The sequence below is a fragment of the Gopherus flavomarginatus genome, chromosome 9 (assembly GCF_025201925.1).
Source record: "Gopherus flavomarginatus isolate rGopFla2 chromosome 9, rGopFla2.mat.asm, whole genome shotgun sequence".
Taxonomy (NCBI): domain Eukaryota; kingdom Metazoa; phylum Chordata; order Testudines; family Testudinidae; genus Gopherus; species Gopherus flavomarginatus.
Window position 1 is genome coordinate 32,895,202 of NC_066625.1, and position 18,806 is coordinate 32,914,007.

The 18,806-nt window shown below is 57.3% G+C and overlaps 1 protein-coding gene across 1 annotated transcript; it reads left to right on the forward strand.

The window, feature by feature from the left end:
* The first annotated feature begins 755 nt into the window (after positions 1-755).
* On the forward strand, positions 756-8,048 carry PERCC1 (proline and glutamate rich with coiled coil 1). Its single transcript, XM_050968451.1, has 2 exons — positions 756-1,505; positions 6,553-8,048. The coding sequence occupies exon 2, from the start codon at positions 6,600-6,602 to the stop codon at positions 7,428-7,430; it is 831 nt and encodes a 276-aa protein (XP_050824408.1). The 5' UTR covers positions 756-1,505; positions 6,553-6,599; the 3' UTR covers positions 7,431-8,048.
* Positions 8,049-18,806: the final 10,758 nt, after the last annotated feature.

An 18,806-nucleotide genomic window follows, 5' to 3' on the forward strand; every position in this document is an offset into this window, starting at 1 on the left:
TAGCTCTGCTGTGATAACTGGGCCTACCCGTGTATTCGAATGGTGACGGGCAAAAGGGAGATGGGCTGAATTAGTCTAAACCAAAAGGCCTCATGATAATTCAAGAGCTGTATTATGATCATTCCTGGGAAACGAGACGTGCAGGACCAGAAATCAACGGAGCAAAATTGATGTGTCAGTAATTAGGCCTAATGAGTGAACATAACCCTGAGGGGATGGGCTGTTCCGCTGGCTGAGCCTTCCTACCAAGAGTTTTGGGGGGAGAAAGCTGGCTGTGGCGACACTGGAAGACAGGAGGGGAAGGGGCAAACTTCACTATCACGGCAGCCATCTCCTGGGGGACGGCCTGTTTTGCAACCCTGCTGTAAGCTGACAGCAATGCCCTAAACAGTTTGCCACTGGTAGCCATTTGCCAGCCCTCAGGGTGACCGATCAGGCTGTGGGCATGGCCCGTGTTTTCCCTCACTAAGGCTGCACCTGAAAGCCAATAGCAGTGCCCGAAGCTGCATCTTCTCTCTGCTGTTCTTCTCTCTCCCCAGTGCGTGTCTTGTTTTGTCTTCTAGGAAACAGGACTGGACTTTAACAGCAATGACAGCTCCAGTGGGCTCAGCGAACTCCCTTTCCCCAAAAATACCAACGAAAAGACCACCAGACAAGGGATTGTCTCTTTGAAAGACTCTCGCCAGCTAAGGATGTTGCTGAAATTAAAGCCTTTCTTCATACTTTACATTTCAGACCCTTTGACTGGTTTTCCTCTGTATTTTTAATAAAAGGTTCAAAGGCTGTTTAATGGCGTACCCTGGCACTAGGCAGGCGGAGGTCTCTGTATGCCAAACCCCAAACCTTGTTTAACACTGTTAATGTTGGCCAGTGACTGGGTTGTGTTAGCACCTGTGGGCCCCTTATTCCATCTAAACCAACACAGCAGATCACAGGCAACTGGGCTGTCTCTAGTCCTGCAGCTGATTCGAGAGGCTGTTTCTAACGGGGAGGCCCCCATCTAGGGCATGTCCCTTGCCCGGTGTGGCCAGTATTTGCACAGGGCTTGTTTGATGAGCATTATGTTCTTCAGAAGATGCCTACTCCAGGAGTCAAAATAGCATGAAATTTAATTTTACGCCTGTTTGACAAACCTTGATTTCGCCTCCAATCAGCAGTGGAGATAAGAGCCCTCTGCACAAGTGTGCAGGGCGGTTTGGCAGCTGTGACTGCAGATTTAATAGGTGAATCTACAGGAACAACACTTGAAAATCCCCTGGGAAGTCAACCATTAAGGTGAGCCCTATCTTCCGTCCCACTGGCTCCCTTGCTGCAGTGTTCTCTGGTTGCTGGGCGCTAAAGCAAACCAAAGCTCTGTTTACTGAGTCTACTATTACAATACAGCTACCAAATATTTGCCAGCCGTCAGTCCAGCTCCACTATAAATACTTCAGCCCCAGGTGGAGGGATGGCCAGGGGAGAGAGAGAGCCTGGGATGCTACGCATGGCACGGCTGCAGCAGCGAGGTAAGTGCTGAGGCTCCAGCGAGGAGGGTGCAGTACAGTGACTTGGTGCTGATGACACCCAGCGACTGGGGACTGGGTAGGAGGCACCTGGCTTGTTAAGGAACCAGGATGGTATTACAGTCGCTTGCGCAGCAAAGCTGACCTCTTTCCCCCTCAGGCTGATCGCCTGGGGGAGCGAGAAGTACTCTTCTCCATGCATAGCTGCAAGCAGGGCTGGCTTTATGGCCTGCGGGGTCCAATTGGAATACTCAGCGGTGGTTTGGGGCTTCGGTGGCACTTTGGCAGCAGGGGGTCCGCTCCGGTTCTTCCGCGGCACCGAAGGACCCCTCGCCACCGAAATACCACCATAGACCCCTGGAGCAGACCCCCTGTCACCAAAATGACACCAAAGACCACTGGAGCGGGGCCCCCTTAGGTGCGGGACCCGATTCCAGGGAATTGGGAGAATCGGCGTAAAGCCGGCCCTGGCTGAAAGAGAAGCTGTGGAGTTGGAGTCTTCTTTCTAACCACTCCCTATTTAGCACCTGGCTCCTCTCTCTCCCCAGCAGCTGAGCGCTGCCAGGGACAGCCAGGGTCAGAGACTGGCACCCAGGGTGCATTGAATGAGTCAAGGAGAAAAGGGACATTCTGCCTGGGCATGCTCAGCCCCCGGTGCTCCCAGCCTTTGGCCACTCTGCGTGCCCAGTGCTGAGAACACGAGTGGGCCCCGCAGATGAGAGATCCCAGCTGGATGGGGGAGGTGTCTGGGGACAGCAAGGCTGGGCTGTCTGCAGTAGGTTGGAGGTGGGTGAGCAGTGGCTGGTGTGAATGATCCCTGCTTTCCCGGGCTGGCTGGACTTTCCCGCTGCGCGATCCCCTCGTGAAAACACCATTGGCCCAGGACACGGGCGGGGGCAGCTGCTGGGTGACGGCACTGGTGGGGTGGGATCCTTCTCTCGTTTGCTGTAGTTCAGAGAGACCCCCTGCTATCAGTGGAGCGCGCTGGTGTGCAGGAGCTGGAGCTCAGGTTCAGGCCCATTCTGCATCTGTCTGTAGCATCCCCTACCTAAGAGCTGAACTCACTCCCACAGTGGGGCATCCCCAGCGTCCAAGCATCTCCTCCCTCAGTACACCCACGGTCCCTGTTTTCCCGGGGTAGCACCATTCAGTGCAGGGGTGACCCCCGGGCTGACTCCCAGGCTGACTCCAGCCAGCTGGCTCCCAGCACGGTGCTGTAGTTTGGAGCATCCTGCCCAGCTCCCAGCCAGAGCATTGCTCCTGCCCTGTATGGGCGGCTTGGGACACTACTCTAGCCCCTGCTAAATCCTCTCTCATCCCCTCCCATCCCACCTGCATGCACGCTGCATGGGATGGTCCTGCCAATGTGCAGCACACCGGCCAGACCCTTGGATTCATGGGGACAAGGGGTGAGGCTGCCCACTTGGCAGCAGGCTGTGTGTGTCAGTCATACTTTGCCCTTCTCTAGCATCCTCCATCCACAGAGCACAATGTGCCTCGCACACTACAGCAGTGTCACCCTTGCTTTACACATGGGGAAACGGAGGCACAGAGCAGGGACCTGACTTGCCCAAGACCACATGGCAAGGCACTAGCAAAACTGGGAATCAATCCCAGGATTCCTGATTGCCAGTCCTCTGCTCTAGCCACTAGACATGGCTCTCCTACCCATCAATTCCTTTCCTAGGGCCTTGCTGTTTGTTGTGGCTCTCCTAGCTTTCTTTGTATTGGGAGTGCTGTACTGGTAAGAGATGGGGAGCTGAAGCCACCTAGGCACAGGGCAAGTGATTTGTCCTCAGTTTCTCCTCCAAGAACATAGAAATGTTGCCTATTTTCCAGGACACTGCTGAGGTGCTGGGACTGTTTGCCAAGCGCTGTAAGATCCTCTCTGGGAAGGGCAAAGAGTTGTTAGCATCTTTGCTGATGATGGGAATGCCCCCCACACACACTGAATGGGCACGGAGTGCCCTGAAGGCAGTGAGCCAATGGGGGCTGCTCTGCAGGGGACAGGCTGCAGGAAGCTTGCGCTGGGTGCAGGGAGCCCAGTTCTGCAGCTGTCTCTGCATTCCAGACTGCAGGGGATGGGGATCTGCAGCTATGCCGAATCTAGGCGTGGAGGGGCATGCAGCAGCTACTGGGGCTGGACCAGGCCCAGTGGAGTTCCCCAGCCTGCAGTCTGCAAGCTTAGACACAGGGTTGTGGCGCACACGTCTCCCCTGCTACTGGGTGGGTGCCACCAGCCCTCTCTGCTCAGTTTGCTCAGGGAGGTGAGTGCAGGGAATGAGGGAACGCTGGCGGGTCTCTCTGGTGTTCTGGGGGGTGGGTCCCACTTGCATAACACCTGCTATAGGGCCCTCCCCACCTGCATTACTGGCCTCTTGCCTGCCTTGCCTCATCCTGGGGTGGGGCTTCAGTGCCTTCCCTGAGCTGTGCGTGTTCTACCCCCAGCGGTGTTCAGGCAGCAGGGAGGGACAGCCCCAGAGCTCCAGCACCTGAGGGTGGGGGCTCGGGGTGCAGCTATAAAATGGCTGGGGATGGGTGCTCTCTACAGTAGTGAAGGAAGCCAGACACTGGTAAATGCCATGCCCCATGCACGTGGCTAGGGAGCCAGGCTGCTACTGTCAGCAAGGGCTGGGCCTGTGGGGAGGAGCAGATGGGGGCCATGCCCTGGCACCAGCAGCATGCCAGGAGGACTAGCTGGGCAGTACAAGCAGCACTTGCAGTGGGGGGTGCCCAGCAGGAGACGCCTGTGCCCCAGTGGCTGAGTCAGCACTCACAGGTCCCCAGCTGTTTTCCTCCAGCCGGGTGGCTAGTCCTGGGGCAGTGGCAGCGGAGCTGTAGCGCAGACAGGGCATGGCAGGGATGTATGCACTGCAGTACGAATGCCCGTTGTGTGCCCGCACCCTTCCAGCCCTGCCAGAGCTGCTGTTTGCTAGCGTAGGGCCTAGAGATAAAGGCCCAAGTGGGGCAATACAGCCCCAGCCAGTGCAGCAGGCAGGCTGAGGGAGAGGGAGTGTCTGTAGGGCAGATGGTTCCCTAGCTTCCCTAGGACAGCTGCTGGGGAGGGGAGCGCATGTCTGGAGCGAGGCGCCCAGCTGTGCAGGGAAGTCATCAGCACAGTGCGCCAGGGATCGCAGGGGGGAGTACGTTGTGTACAGCTCCTTACACTTGCCACAGACCTGCGCTTCCTCAGCACCCGCCGCTGGCCACGCACCCGCCTTCCGATCAGCAGCTCGTGTCCCAGCAGGACAAGGAGGTTCCTAGTGAGGCCGCTGGAATTGGAAGGCCCTATAGACATGACTCTAAATCAGGGTTTCTGAAACAGGGGTCATCGTTTGCCTAGGGAAAGCCCCTGGCGGGCCAGGCCAGTTTGTTTACCTGCCCCTTCCGCAGGTCTGGCCGATCGTGGCTCCCACTGGCCGCGGTTTGCTGCTCCGGGCCAATGGAAGCTGCTGGAAGCAGCATGGGCTGAGGGACTTACTGGCCGCCACTTCCAGCAGCCCCCATTGGCTCGGAGCAGTGAACCGCGGCCAGTGGGAGCTGCAATCAGCCGAACCTGCGGACAGGGCAAGTAAACACACCGGCCCGGCCCGCCAGGGGCTTTCCCTAGGCAAGCGGCGACCCGTTTGAGAAACCCTGCTCTAAATGCCTACAGACCATGCAGTCTCCTCCCAGGGCTGGGAGGGTCAGTTATGTTCTGTCGGATGCTTGGAGAGTGGCCCTTCCCGGCGCAGCTCTCTGGGGCTGTACCGGGGAAGTGTGGGGGGGTCACAGCCCTGTGCCTTTCTCCCCTGCCAGCTCAGCCGCCACTCCAACCACCTCCCCCCGGCTCAGGCAGGCAGTGTAAAGCCGCTGAATGGGCATCAGCACTGGGAGGAGACAGAGGAGCTTCGGCTTGAGCCCCAGAGGGGCCAAACCCAGCCCCTGGGTCTGAGAATCCCACCCCCCGGGTCAGCTAGCTCTGGGGAATCTGAGATCCCAGTGCTTCGGCTATGGGATGGGGGTTGGGCCGTGCTCAGTTCTAAGCAGGCTCCAGCTGCACATGGGCAATCGGTGCCTCCCTCCCAGAGCTTTCCCGGGGCTGGCCCAGCCCATGCTGTGCCTGGACCTTAATGGTATAAGAGCTGAATGCCCTCCCCACCCCACCCCACCCTACCCCCTCAGCACGCCCCGGGCAGGCGTGGGGTGACCATCATGGCAGGGCAAGCAGACACAGAGGGGAGATGCTGATCTGTTACCCTGGGTTCTCTCCAGTTACTCCCCATTGACACAGGGTGACCGAGATCCAAAGCAGGGGCTGATCCCTGGCCTGGGTCATGGGAGGGAGGCTCTGCCTCCTGCTCCTGCCAGACCTTGCTGACAACAAATGCCCCAAGCTGCTGGTTGGAAAATGTGCCCAGCTGCACACCAGGTTCTCTCCCTGCCCCCGGCTGGCTGGCCTTGTGCTTCTCAGGCCCAGCAGATGTTAGGGGGGTTGTTTGTTTGCTTAAGCAGCATAAATCCCATCTCCAGTTGTGCAATAAAGCTGTTATCCTGGATCCGACCTGCTCCACACATGGCAACAGCCTGTGGGTTCTAGTAACACCCGCGCTGCTGCCCCCAGAGCTGCTTCCAGCCAGCAGGGGCCCTGCTATGAGTGTCGGTCACGGAGCGGGGTCACCACGATCCCATACTGCAAAGCACCCACCTTTGAGCTGTAGAGAACAGGCACTAGCCCCAGACCGCAGCGCACCTCAGCAAAGGCAGGGGTGCAAAACAAGACTGCGGGGGGAGGTGCATGAATACAGAGCTGCTTGAGCCATTCCCACTGTAACTGACAGATGGACAGGCAGCCCCCAGGCGCGTGGAGAACCAAGTGCAGGATCCTCCAGCTCTCAGCACCACAGTTCAGCGGGGAGGCACTGACATTGCGCAGGAGGAAAGCACCTACACGGCTGGGGTGGGGAGTTAACACACAGAAGGGAGCAGAAGTATCACTGCATCAGCCTTAGCCCTCCACCGGGTCCCATCCACACAGCCCTAACCATGCGTTTTCCCTTGTGTCCTCCAGCGTGACTGCACGGCCCAGCAGCACCTGTCCATACACAGTGAGGTAAGATGGCTGCAGGAGTGATCAGGAACCTGGCAGAGTTCAGGCTGCCCACTTCCTTTCAACACTCATTCCTCCACCCCACCCCTCCCCAGGACATAGACTTCCAAGACCTGTCAGAGGAGGAGGAGGAGGTGGAAGAGGAAGAGGACTACGATGTGGAAGAGGACAGCCATCCCTGTCACAGTCCTGGCACAGAGGGGCAGAAAGTCACAGCTGATTGCAGCCAGAGTGATGCAGAAATGACCCTGCAGCTCCTGAAGTTCTCCGAGCTGATCAGCTGTGACATTCAGAGATACTTTGGAAGGAAGGCCAAGGATGAGGACCCCGACTCCTGCAACATCTACGAGGACTGCTTCTCTCCCCGCCGGCTGGGGCGGGAGCGGTACTACGCAGACCTGATGCGACTTGCCCAGAGCGACGAGCTGGATGACGAGGATGCCCAGGGCCCTGCGCCACCCCCGGGGCAGCTCGACCATCAAGTCTGGAGGTCCATCTGTAACAAGGATGGGGCGCAGAAGCTGGGGCCATTAGCAGAGCTCTTTGAATACGGATTGCGCCGCTTCCTCAAGCAGAGGGTGGCTGATGGCAGGAAGCTACAGCTGGAGAAGAAGTATGCCCACATCATGCCCATGCACAAGAGGAAGCTGCCACAGTCCTTCTGGAAGGAACCGTCACTCAGCCCCCTGTGCATCCTCAACACAAACCCGCCTGACTTCAGCGACCTCCTGGCCAACTGGACCTCAGAGCCCGGGCAGGAGCTGCCCAGCGCCGGCAGGGAGCTGACCGAGGAGCTGGCCAGGCCAGCCATAGAAACCGATCAGTTCAGTGTGCTGTGAGGCAGAGGAACTGGGAACCCAGCCAGCCCGTGCTGGACAGACGCTCCATGCCCATAAAGTGCTGCTGAGGATTGGCTCTGGATGGGAGCACCATGCCCACCCACAGTTCTGACTCCAGACTGAACCACGCCCCCAAACCAACACCTGGCCTATGCACCACGGGCTGTAGCCTGCTCTCACCCCTGAAACCGGGCAGGCTCCGAGTCCCTCCAAGCTGCAGCATCAGCCTTTGTGCCCATCCTGTAAAACCATCCACGTCTATGTGTCCTGAAGGGATGTTGGGCAGTGTCAGGCTGCAGCTGCTGCCATCTGATAGTTGCATCCCCACCATGTGCCATGCTGGTTAATGATAAAGCTCACTCCCTTTTTATGAGACAGGGCTCTGATGCCATGGGTGGGGGTTGGGAGACACATCACCTGGGATTTACCAGCAACCCAGACCCAGGCTGTGGCAATGGAGATGTTTGATTTTATTTTCCTCGGATTGCAGTGGCACTGGCTAGGGCGAATAAACGCTTCTTTTGAGTGCATGTGTATCAGCAATGCCCTCTGATCCCACACATGAGGGGCCCACGGCACTGAGACAGAGGCTGGCCCCAAGGGCAGCTCACAGACTGGGCCAAATCCTAGTGCCACTTATTTCAGGCTTTGATCTGGCTCCTTGTACACTGCAGGCAGGTGGGGGCCAGTGGGATGGGGTGTGCGTCCCTGCCCTGTTGGACACACTGTACTCTGGCAGTGCTGAGCGCTCACTGCGCTGGCAGTCAGAGGAGAGGGGCCTGCAGGCACTCAGTACCGCTGAGGAGAATCAGGCCTGAGAGTCTCACTGTGGACACCCAAACCACCCGCATTTCACTTCCAGGGCAGTTGAACAGAGGGGACGAGGAGGCAGACACTCCAGTGTGGTTGTGGGGGGAGGCTCTCACTCCACATTCGACTCCAGGGAGGGCCAACTTCTCTTGCTCTGGGTGCCCATGAGCATCCTCTATAGTGGCTCTATGCAGGTGAAGCAGCGAAAGGGGGCGTGGCTGAGGAAAGTAGGTGTGGCCTGGACTCCCCAATGCTGAGCCTCAACTGTGTTTTCAGCCCCTCCTTTCCAGCCAGTGTAAGTTAGAGCAGCCTATAGACTACTCTAAAGTGGGGCAGGGAGTGCAGAGGAAAGCCTTATGCCACCTTTGCCTGCTCCCTGAGGCTGGCAGCACCATCTCCCCTGCTGGGCACTGTAACCAGTTCTCAGCAATAAGACAAACCTTCTGTCTACAAGAAACAGCCCAGGGAACACACCCCCATGGGGCCTCTCGGGGAGTGGCCTCTCCCACAGCACACCGATGGGGAATGTCACTTGTGTTGCTGGCCCTAGGAAGTTGTGTGTGCCTGCCTCCCAAAAAGACTCACCCAGCATCCATGCAGCCAGATCCTGCTCTCCTGGAATGGAGGTGGGGGCTTTTAAATCTCTCTCAAGCAACTCCCACCCTTCCAGTCATCCCCCTTGCTGTTAGCAAACACTTCTTGTTCTGGGGGGCAACACATGATGGGGGTGCTCTACTCACTGTAGGATGATGCCTCCTGGCCATTGTGGGGATTAGCTCCAGGAGGCCAATGCCTCTTCTGCAGCTGTATGCCATGTCTGTGTCTCTCTCTCACTCACTCCAGGAGCTTCTACTGCCGCTTCATGACTCAGCCCTGGGCCAGGTCACTCAGTGTTCCCCCCCCCTCCCGGGGTACAGTCCTTCAGCCTCTATCACTCCCAGTGCAACCCAGGCAACCTTCCAGTTCACTACCCACCCCAGGGGTGGGCAGGGGAACCTGGTCCAGCCTACTACTCCAGATCCCAGCCCAGGGACCCTACAACACACAGCCAAAGTCTGCTGAGTCCCCAGCCTTGCTACTTCCTACTGACTCTCTTCTCTTCAGGATACATGCCCCCAGGGGGGTGGGGGGAGGGATTGACAACTTTCCCTGGGTTCCTACCTTCCCACTCTGCTAAGCAGACAGTGACCACAAACATACTCCCAACAACCTTTGCTACTGCCAGCCTCCTGGGTTTATATTAGCTAAAGCCACCTCTGCTCAGGTGAACTTCCTCTTAATTAGGGCTTTCTCCACCCTTAATTGTCCCCAGTTTGCAGCCTAACTGGCTGATTGGGCCACCTGGCTTGCCTCAGCCCTCTCCCAGCCAGTGTGGGGAGGACACCCCGGCACAGGGCATCAGATGGGGAACTAACCTCCAGTCTAGCAGGTCATTTCTCTGTCAGCTTTGGGGCCAGCAGTCCTCTGTGGATGACAGAAGGGTCTGAAAGCATGATCCTAAGGGGCTCCTAGCTGCAGCCTCATCTCCAGGAAGGGTGTGACTGCCTCCTGGCACACAGAGCTTCCCCACCAGAGAGCACAGAGACAGGCACGTATCATCATCCACAGGCAGCTGAGAGTCCTCAGGCCAGGAATAGGGCTGCCTTATGCCCATAGCAAGGAGCAGTGCAGAGGCCCAGCACCCAAGGACTGCTGTGAGCCACCATCACTCCCTGCTCCAAGGGTCTGGCCTTTACAGCAGGAACTGTGGCTTGGCTGCTGGTTGACACAGTGGGGTGCCACACCTCCCACCCACTTGTGCCAGGGGAAGGGGAGCAGGAAGACACATTTCCAATGATGAATAAATGTGAGAAAACTGAAGCTTGCTCCTGGGCACTTTGGGACCTGAAAATATAAGCAAACTCCACCCAATAAAGGACTGGCGGAGACCCTGGGGGGTGGGGGGGTTAAACTAGTGTAAATTTTGGATTCTTTGTAACTTGAAATCTTTAAACCATGATTTGAGGAGTTCAGTAACTCAACCGGAGGTTACGGGTCTATTACAGGAATGGCTGGATGAGGTTCTGAGGCTTGCAATGTGCAGGAGGTCAGATGAGATGATCCTGATAGTCTCTTCTGACCTTCAAGTCTCTGAGCCCCAGCTGGCTCTGCTCAGAACAGGGCCAATCCCCGAGCCCTGGAAGTCAGCTGTTCTGTACCAAACACCACAAGGGGGCGGGGACAGGAAGGTGCTAGAACCTTCTCTCTCTCTTGTGCCCATCGGCAGACTGGGGAGAGGGGTTGGTCATTGCCATGGTCCCTCCCCTTGCACATGGTGCACCCTGTCCAAGGCTAGAGAGCTGATACTGTAGCATCACCTTCCAGGAACCCCCAGGCTCTCATGCTGAGCCTGCAGGAGCTCCTACAGGGCTCCAGCCACAGCACTCCCTTCAGGGAGCGGGCAGAGTCCAGGGTATGAAATGAGCATTCATTGTTGATGGAGCAGGTAGAGTACTTCCCATGTCCCAGCCTTGCAGTACACACAGACTCAGCTTCAGTACCTGTCTGAGGCTTGGCTGCTGGTCACTTCCTGGGTGTAGTTGTCCCTGAAGTTTCCATCCAGATCTGCCCTGGCCTAGTCTCCTCCCCAGGAAGCTGATCCTACTCCTCCCTGTCCCAGGTGGAGTTAATAAGCCAGGCTCATCAGCCAACATTCAGCTGCTGAGTATAGGGCTGAGTCGACTGCAGGGCCCAGTCTCATTGGGTGTTTGCCTGAGTTTGCAGAGAGCCTGAACCAACAGCTGTGAGGACAGTTTTTCCATTCATATCATATCACTCAGCGATGATCCTTTAATGTCAATGGTGATCCTTCAGATGGCCCCACTGCTAACTTCACTTCCCAAGTACATAAGGAAGGAGAGGGGGCATCAGACTATGAAGAACTATACACCTGCACGGAGTGGCTGCTACTATTAGTGCCAAGAGTGGGTGAGCCTGGAAGTTACGACTTGTATTTTCCTCAATCAAGGAGGAGACATCTGAGCACCCCCAAAGATGAGCCAAGCCCACGGCGCCTTCAGAGCTCACACGATCGATTCTGATCGTCTCTGGAGAGTGCTGTCTCGCGCTGGTGGCTTGAGCTGAGCTGGTGAATTGTTGAAGATCCCCCCCGCCTCGCATCCAACTGCGTATCATTGATTAGATGAGAGGGAGCTGCCAGCCTGCGCTGGTTCTCTATAGAGCAGGGTGGGCTCTTTACCAATGGAGTTGCTGGCTGGTGTGTGGGCATTTGAGCACTGATCAATAGCAGCCAGCTTTTAGTTTAGTGTCTGAATCTGAATCCATGTAGCAGTTGGAAGAGTTGTAGGGTGATTAGCAGCAGTACTAATACCAGCTCTGAAGTACCGTAAGGGCTATCTGGGGGAAGTTATTCCAGAAAGAGGTAGGGTATGAAGTTAAAGCCCAATATCTACTGTGGAGGCAGGGCCGCCCAGAGGATTCCAGGGGCCTGGGGCTATTGGCGGCAGGTGGCTCCGGTGGACCTCCCGCAGGCGTGCCTGCGGAGGGTTCGCTGGTCCCGCGGCTCTGGTGGAGCATCCGCAGGCATGCCTGCGGGAAGTCCACTGGAGCCGCAGGACTGGCAAGCGGCAAGGCGCCCCCCGCGTGGTGAAATGTCTAGAGCCGGCCCTGTTCGGCGGCGGGGGACCCTTCCATTCTGGGACCCACCGCCGAAGTGCCTCGAAGACCCGTGGCAGGGGCCTTCCGCCGTCGAATTACCGCCGAAGCGGGACCCGCCGCCGAAGTGCAGCCCGCTCTTCGGCGGTAATTCGGTGGCGGGGGACCCCTGCCGCAGGTCTTCAGGGCACTTCAGCGGTGGGTCCCGAAATGGAAGGGCCCCCCACCGCTGAATTACCGCAAAGACTGGGTTGCACTTCGGCGGCAGATCCCGCTTCGGCAGTAATTCGCTGGCGGGGGGTCCTTCCCCCCAGAGCGGAAGGCTCCCCCCGCCAGCAAAGACCGGGATAGGAAGAAGCTCTGGGGCCCGGCCCCGCAAGAGTGTTCCGGGCCCCCTGGAGCAAGTGAAGGACCCCGCTCCAGGGCCCCCAAAAAACTCTCGTGAAGGCCCCTGCGGAGCCCGGGGCCTGGAGCAAATTGCCCCTCTTGCCCCCCCCCGGGCGGCCCTGTGTGGAGGACAGGCGTCCACAGCAGGAGGTGGTGTGAAATAGCCATTCCAGACCATTCCCTGTGTACACAAACCCTTATGAACACAGCTTGGTGAAGAATAGATTTTCCAATTCTGTGGCAATTTCGAGACATTAGCAAATAATCGTTTTGGGTCAGACTGAGTCAGAAACATTTTCATTGTGTGCTGAACGAAATGGTACATTTGCTTTTGACCGTGTTTGAAGGGCTTTGACATTTCTGAAAACAAAAGGAAAGGAAATTTGGAAATAAAAAATTGTTTTTTAAAAAAACAAAAACAAAAAAAATCCAAAACATACATTTGTTTCCTAGATGAAGAGTTTGGTGAACCTGGCCAGAAGGAGAGCCCTGGGGAGCTCGAAAACTTCTCTCTCTCACCTCCAGAGGTTGGTCCAAGAAAAGATATTACCTCCTCGACCTTGTCTCACAAATTGGGGAAGCGTTTCGGTGTCACTCACTCTGCATTTTTTGCTCCCAAAAAGCTTCAGCTGAAAAACAGAGCTCGTCTCTGGTTACAAACATGAAGCCAGAGACATGCCCAGCCCAGAGCAGGCTCCTGTGACCATACCACGGAGTCAGCAGAGCGCCATGACTTGCTACCTTGCACGGTCAGAAACGCAGGAGACTGGGGAGCCCCAGGGGTCAGTGCTTCAGGAAAGGGCCTGAGGTTTGTGGAGGGCAGCTGTAGCTGGGTACATGCACAGAGGCAGGTTGAATGAGGGCACAAAGAGACAGTGGGAGAAGCAGGGGCACAAGTGGCTGGGAGAGTGCAGGTGGGGTTGGAGGGAGATCAATTAGGGCTGTGATGGGGAGCGGGAGCACTGTGGACTGGACACCATCCAAGTCAGGAAGGCATTGGAGGGGTTGGGTCGAGGTAAGGTGGCCAGCTGGCTGCAGGGGAGCGGGCACTCATTCTGTGCAGGAGTTCTTGGGTTGTGTTCACCATGCCTGACCCTCTCTCTTTGGAAAGGGCAAGCCAGGCCATCTAGGTTGTTCCCTCAGTCCCCCTCCTCCCACACATACTGGCCCCTGTGAGAGGCCCCATGTGTTTATCTCTGGGCTCTCTGCCTTACTCCCTCCTCTGATAAGAAACTGCCAAGGGCCGTGGGCATCACTCCACTCCTGAGTGTCAGTGCCAGGGCCAGCCCTGCCCTGCAGGTCAGCCCGGGGGTGGGTGATTCCTGCCACATGCCCCACTGGGGTTAATGGGGGAAGCACAGAGGAGAGGGTGAGGGGCTTCTGGAAGGAATGTCTGGGACACCCCCCCAGGGGCAGTGATTGGGAAGAACAACAAACAAAGTAATTTATCTTCTTCTGAGCAAACCTCTTATCTGCCAGGAACACCCCCTATCTCCCTCCTCCACAGCGAGTCAATAGCTCCTGCCAGACTAGGTAAACCATCCCTCCATGCAGGGGAGGGCAGCTGAGATCCAGCAGCCCTGCGCCCCCTCCCCAGACAGCATGGCTACACCCTTCACGGTGGGGAAGAGTGTGCTTTGGCCCACCCACCCTGATCTGCACACAAACCTGCAGGCCAGGCTGCCAGCAACCAGCGACAGAGCTCGCCTGGCATTGGCTCTGGCCTGTGGTGATGGAGTGACCTGGGCATAACCAGGGGAATGTGTAATGAGCAGGGATGTGACCCTAGTAGAAACCCCTCCCCCAGTGCCTGCCATAGGTCACAGTGGGGACAGGAGGCAAGGGTAGGACCCCAATCCCCCACCCCCAGCAGAGCCCAGCCTCCTAAGCTGTGGCTTCACTGCTGAAAGGGGTGTGTTTACACTGACTAAGCAGCCTCACTCACACTGCGAGTGCAGACGAGGTGCAGGTGGTCTTACTGCCACGTGGCTAGTCCTGGTGCATGTTGGTGTCCCCTCCTGGAGTCACCTGGACTAGCCACAGCCCGGTAAACATGCCAAGGCTGCACTAGGACTTGGGGTGGAGGGAGTTGCCTTACGGTTGTCGGGCATCTGCTTTTCAACCGAAAAGGGACCCTGGCGGTTCTATTCAGCATTGCTGACCAGGCCACTAAAAGTCTGATTGGCTGCAAAGCAGGGCTAAGGCAGGCTCCCTGCCTGCCCTGGCTCTGTGCAGCTCCTGGAAGCGGCCAGCATATCGCTGTGGCCCCTAGGCCCAGGAGCGGCCACAAGGGCTCCATGTGCTAAGCGCTGGCTCCGCAGCTCCCATCGGTCGGGAACTGCAACCAATGGGAGCTGCCAGGGCAATGCCTGCGGGTGAAGGCAGCGTGCAGAACCCCCTGGTCCCTGAGCCTAGGAGCCAGACATGCCAGCTGCTTCCAGGAGCTGCCTGAGGTAAGCGCCACCCAGATCCTGCACCCTGAACCTCCTCCCACACCACAACCCTAGCCCTGAGTCCCCTCCCCCACCCAAACTTCCTCCTGCAGCACATCCCCCCTCCACTCCCTATGTGTAGGAGCAGCCAAGGGGCTCCGCACACTGCCCCTGCCCCAAGCACTGCCCCCTCTGCTCCCATTGGGCAGGAACCACAGCCAATGGGAGCTGCAGGGGCAGCGCCTGTGAATGGAGCAGTTCACAGAGCTGCCTGACTGTGCCTCTGTGTACTTCCAGGAGCTGCTTGAGGTAAGCGCCGCCCAGAGCCTGCACCCTGACCCCCCCTATGCCCCAAGTCCCAGCCCTAGCCCTGACCCCCCCAGGCCCCAAGTCCCAGCCCTGACCCCCCTTCCTGCCCTCTGAACCCCTTGGTCCCAGCCCAGAGCACCCTCCTGCATCCCCAGCCCCACTCCAGAGCCCACACCCCCAGCCAGAGCCCTTGCCCCCTCCCAGACCCTAACCCCTCAATTTCATGAGCATTGATGGCCTGCCATACAATTTTCATACCCAGATGTGGCCTCAGGCCAAAAAGTTTGCCCACGCTTGGTCTAGACAAACCCTCAGACACCTCAGAGGATGGATGAATGCAGGAGCACTCACAGGCAGGTTTCCATTGCCATTTGTGCTGGGTTGGCGAACATCAGGCTCTGGGGGGTCTCCAGCCAAGCATTTTCCATCTTCATTATCCACTTGTGGAACTGAATGCCCCATTGGGTGCATTTTATAATGCAGGACACATGAAATCTCCAGCCAGCATTAAGGGCACCTGCTGATTCCCTTACTCCCGCCGAGTAGAGCTCAGGCTCCAGCGAGTGCCATGGATTTGATGGGAATACTGCCAGAAGATGGGTATGGGTAAGTGAGTGAGTAATTAGCACATGCTGCAGCCCCCAATTTCTTTGCAATCATAATTGAGATCTGGGTGTCAGGACTGCGCTGTCTCAGGCTAGGCTGGTGTTGGGCCCGAGTGGTTCTGGAGGGGGAGGCGTCTCAGCGCCTGCTCCCAGCAGCACAGGCAGAGTAGGGGCAGTGCTGTCCTGTGCATGGCGCTCAGTACAGTGGGAAATCTGCCCAGAACACCAGCCCCTAAGCTTCCAGTTCCAGGGGGAGAGGAAGCAGGAGAGCAGCAGATTGTGCTGAATCCCAGCTTCTTGTATTTAGTGCTAATTTCAATGCACCCTCCTCTGCCCTGCCTGGCCTTTAGGACATGCCCTGGCCTGGTGCCCCCCCAGCTCCTAGTCCAGCCCTTCAGCTGGGCGATCAGTCTGTCATTAGCAACCAGCCCCCAGATTTTGCAGCGCACACTGCGAGGGGAACTCCATGGATACTCAGCAGCGGAGCTATCTTGGCAATTAAGAGCTGTGCGTTCGGGGGTTGTTTATGGATGCTAAAAGCTTATACTAACACTCCTGCTCTGTGCCGCCTGCCGGGGCTCGCAGTGGGAGCAAAGGGCCAGCATCTCTATTTGCAGACCTGGAGAGGCTGCGTTTCAGAAATATTCAGCGACTCCCTGCATTAACATTCCTCTTGCAGCATTGGCACCAGAGAGAGTACACCCGCTAACAAGGGAGGGGAATTGGAGGGGGGCCCCCCTGCTCTCCTCATGTCTCCACTGGGCTCCCATAATGCTTTGCTGGCTGTGCTGCGAGTCACAGCCCAGGGAACCTCCTGACACACACTGATGTGTGTAGCACTTGCCCCAGTAGTCACAAGCCAAAGTCAGCAGGAGAGCGAGTTGTGGCAAGCATGCAGACACAAGCCTGGTCTAGAAGCCCCTCAGCTACGGCGTCACATCACCACTTTGGAGATTGGGCCAGGTCACTGGGGAGCTCCAGTGCGGCACCCCCAGCTGGCGCATCCTGCAAGTCAGGCCTTTTATGTGCACGTGGGGAGTGCAAAGGCAGGACTACTCCCTCTCTGCATCACAGCCTCTGTGGGAGGAGGTGGGCCTGGAGCACTACCCTGGCTGGTAAGATGGCCTCTAGCAACTGTGGCAGCCTTAAGACTGCTCTAAGTTCTGCTAAGAGCTAAACTGGTCTCGAGCTGGCCCCAGGATCAGGGAGCTGCAAAAGGTGACTTATAGCAACATGGAGCTCACTCAGCTGGGGGCTGAGCCCAAAGCCACAGCGTTTCCTTATCCCCACGGTGACCCCTTGAACAGAGATATAGATTCAGCTGCTGCTCCCCACCCCCAGGACACTGCACCTAGCAAGCCCCCAGCTGCTTCCTGCCCCCAGTGGGCCTGGTGACTCTCCCTCTGTGATACTGTGCCTGGGGCATCTCACAGCACCTAGCAGGACTGGCTGGCTGCTGCCCTTGGAGCCTGTGGGTGGTGGGCAGGCCAGGTGATGCCTGGAGGATCACAAGGCATCCTGCATGGGAGGCTAGTGCACTTTGGAGGAAGGGGGAGCCGGTGGAGGGATGCAAACAGAGGGGTGGCATAGCCAGCACTGCAGGCAAGGACGACCATCTTTGCTGCTGCAGGGTAAGAGAAGACTACAGCAATCATAGGGCCACAAGCCAATGCGAGCCTGAGCAGGAGTTTAGCAGTGTGAAGGGATAGGAGGGGCCTATCTTAGAGATGTTTTGCAGAAAGGATTGGCAGATGTGGCTATATCCTGGATGTGAACAGAGAGAGAGGTCAAAGGTCAAAGAGTGCCAGGTAGGCTGGGGGTGGTGTTCACAATGATCGAGAAAGAGGATGCAGGGAAGAGTGGGAGGGAAGAGCTAAAGTTCTCTTTTGGTCATGGTGAACATAAGCTGATGGCTAGATGGGCCTGGCTGAGACGGATCTGGAGCAGAGAGGCCGATCTGCAAGTCAGATTGTATTGCTGGATGAGGTGACCCAGGGATGAGCTGTAGTGAGAAAAGGTGCCCAAGGAGAGAGCCCTGCGAAATCCTCCCAGCAAGCTGAAACAGGGCTGAGAAGAAACCTCCACAGAACACACTGAAGGAGCCATCAGAGAGGTCCAGGGGGAACTAGGAGAGGGCAGAGTCAGGGAAGCCAAGAGGACAAGATTTCACGACCAGCTGGGGTGATGGTGTCCCAGGCGCACTGGCTCTGAACATTGGCTAGAAAGAAGGCAGATTCTTTGGCGAGAAGAGTGTAAAGGCAGGTGGAGGGGGTCCAGGATGGAATTGGAGGACAGGAACCTCAGACAGCGATTGCAGATAGTGCACTTAATGGGCTTAGAGCTGAATGGGGGATGGGGCAGTGGCTGGAGAGACAAGTGGAGTCAAGAGGGTGGGGGGTTTAAGATGGGAGAAACTAGAGCATGTTTGTATGGTGAGGGGAAAGAGCCAGAGGGGCGTGGTTAGGAGAGGAGTAAGGGAGGGGGTGGGAGGGAGATCTGGGAGGTGGAATGTGGTCACAGGGACCAGCAGAAGGGTTAGTGGGGTCAGACAGACACTTCTGCACTGGGGAAAGGGAAAGGAGAAGAGTGTGGGAGGGGATGGGGGAAGGGAAGGTGAGCTAAGGGGATGGGAAGGTCCTGGTGCACTTTTCAGTTCTCTTGAAAGAATTCAGCAAGGTCCTATGTGTTGAGAGCACAGAGGCCAGAGAAGCGGAGGGCTTGAGGAGCAGCGAGAAGGCAGCTGGGATCGTGGGTGTGGGCTGCAGTTCGGCTGGAGAAATGGAGCTGGTTCACAGGGAAGATGCCAGGCTGGCTTCCTCCCCTAGTTCTGGCAACAGGGTTACACCAGAGCTGCTTTGCAGCACCAGGGCAGGCTGGGGGAGTGAGTCAGGGCTGGACCTTACAATGGGAGAGGGGCCAAAGAGTCCAGGGGGACGCATGGAGAGAATGGAAAGGAGGGAGGGGAGGGCTGAGAGCAGACGAGAAGTCACCAGCTCCAATGGACTGGAGGTCACGGAAAGGCCAAGTGCCAGGGCACAATGGAGGGGGCTGCTGGGCCATGGTGAAGGAGACCAGGAGATGGTCAGAGAGCGGGAACTCAGAACCAGAGAGATCAGAGGTCAGGGCTTGGTGCAGGCCTAGTCCAGTGACCAGCTCTGGTGGTGACGTGACCCAGGGCT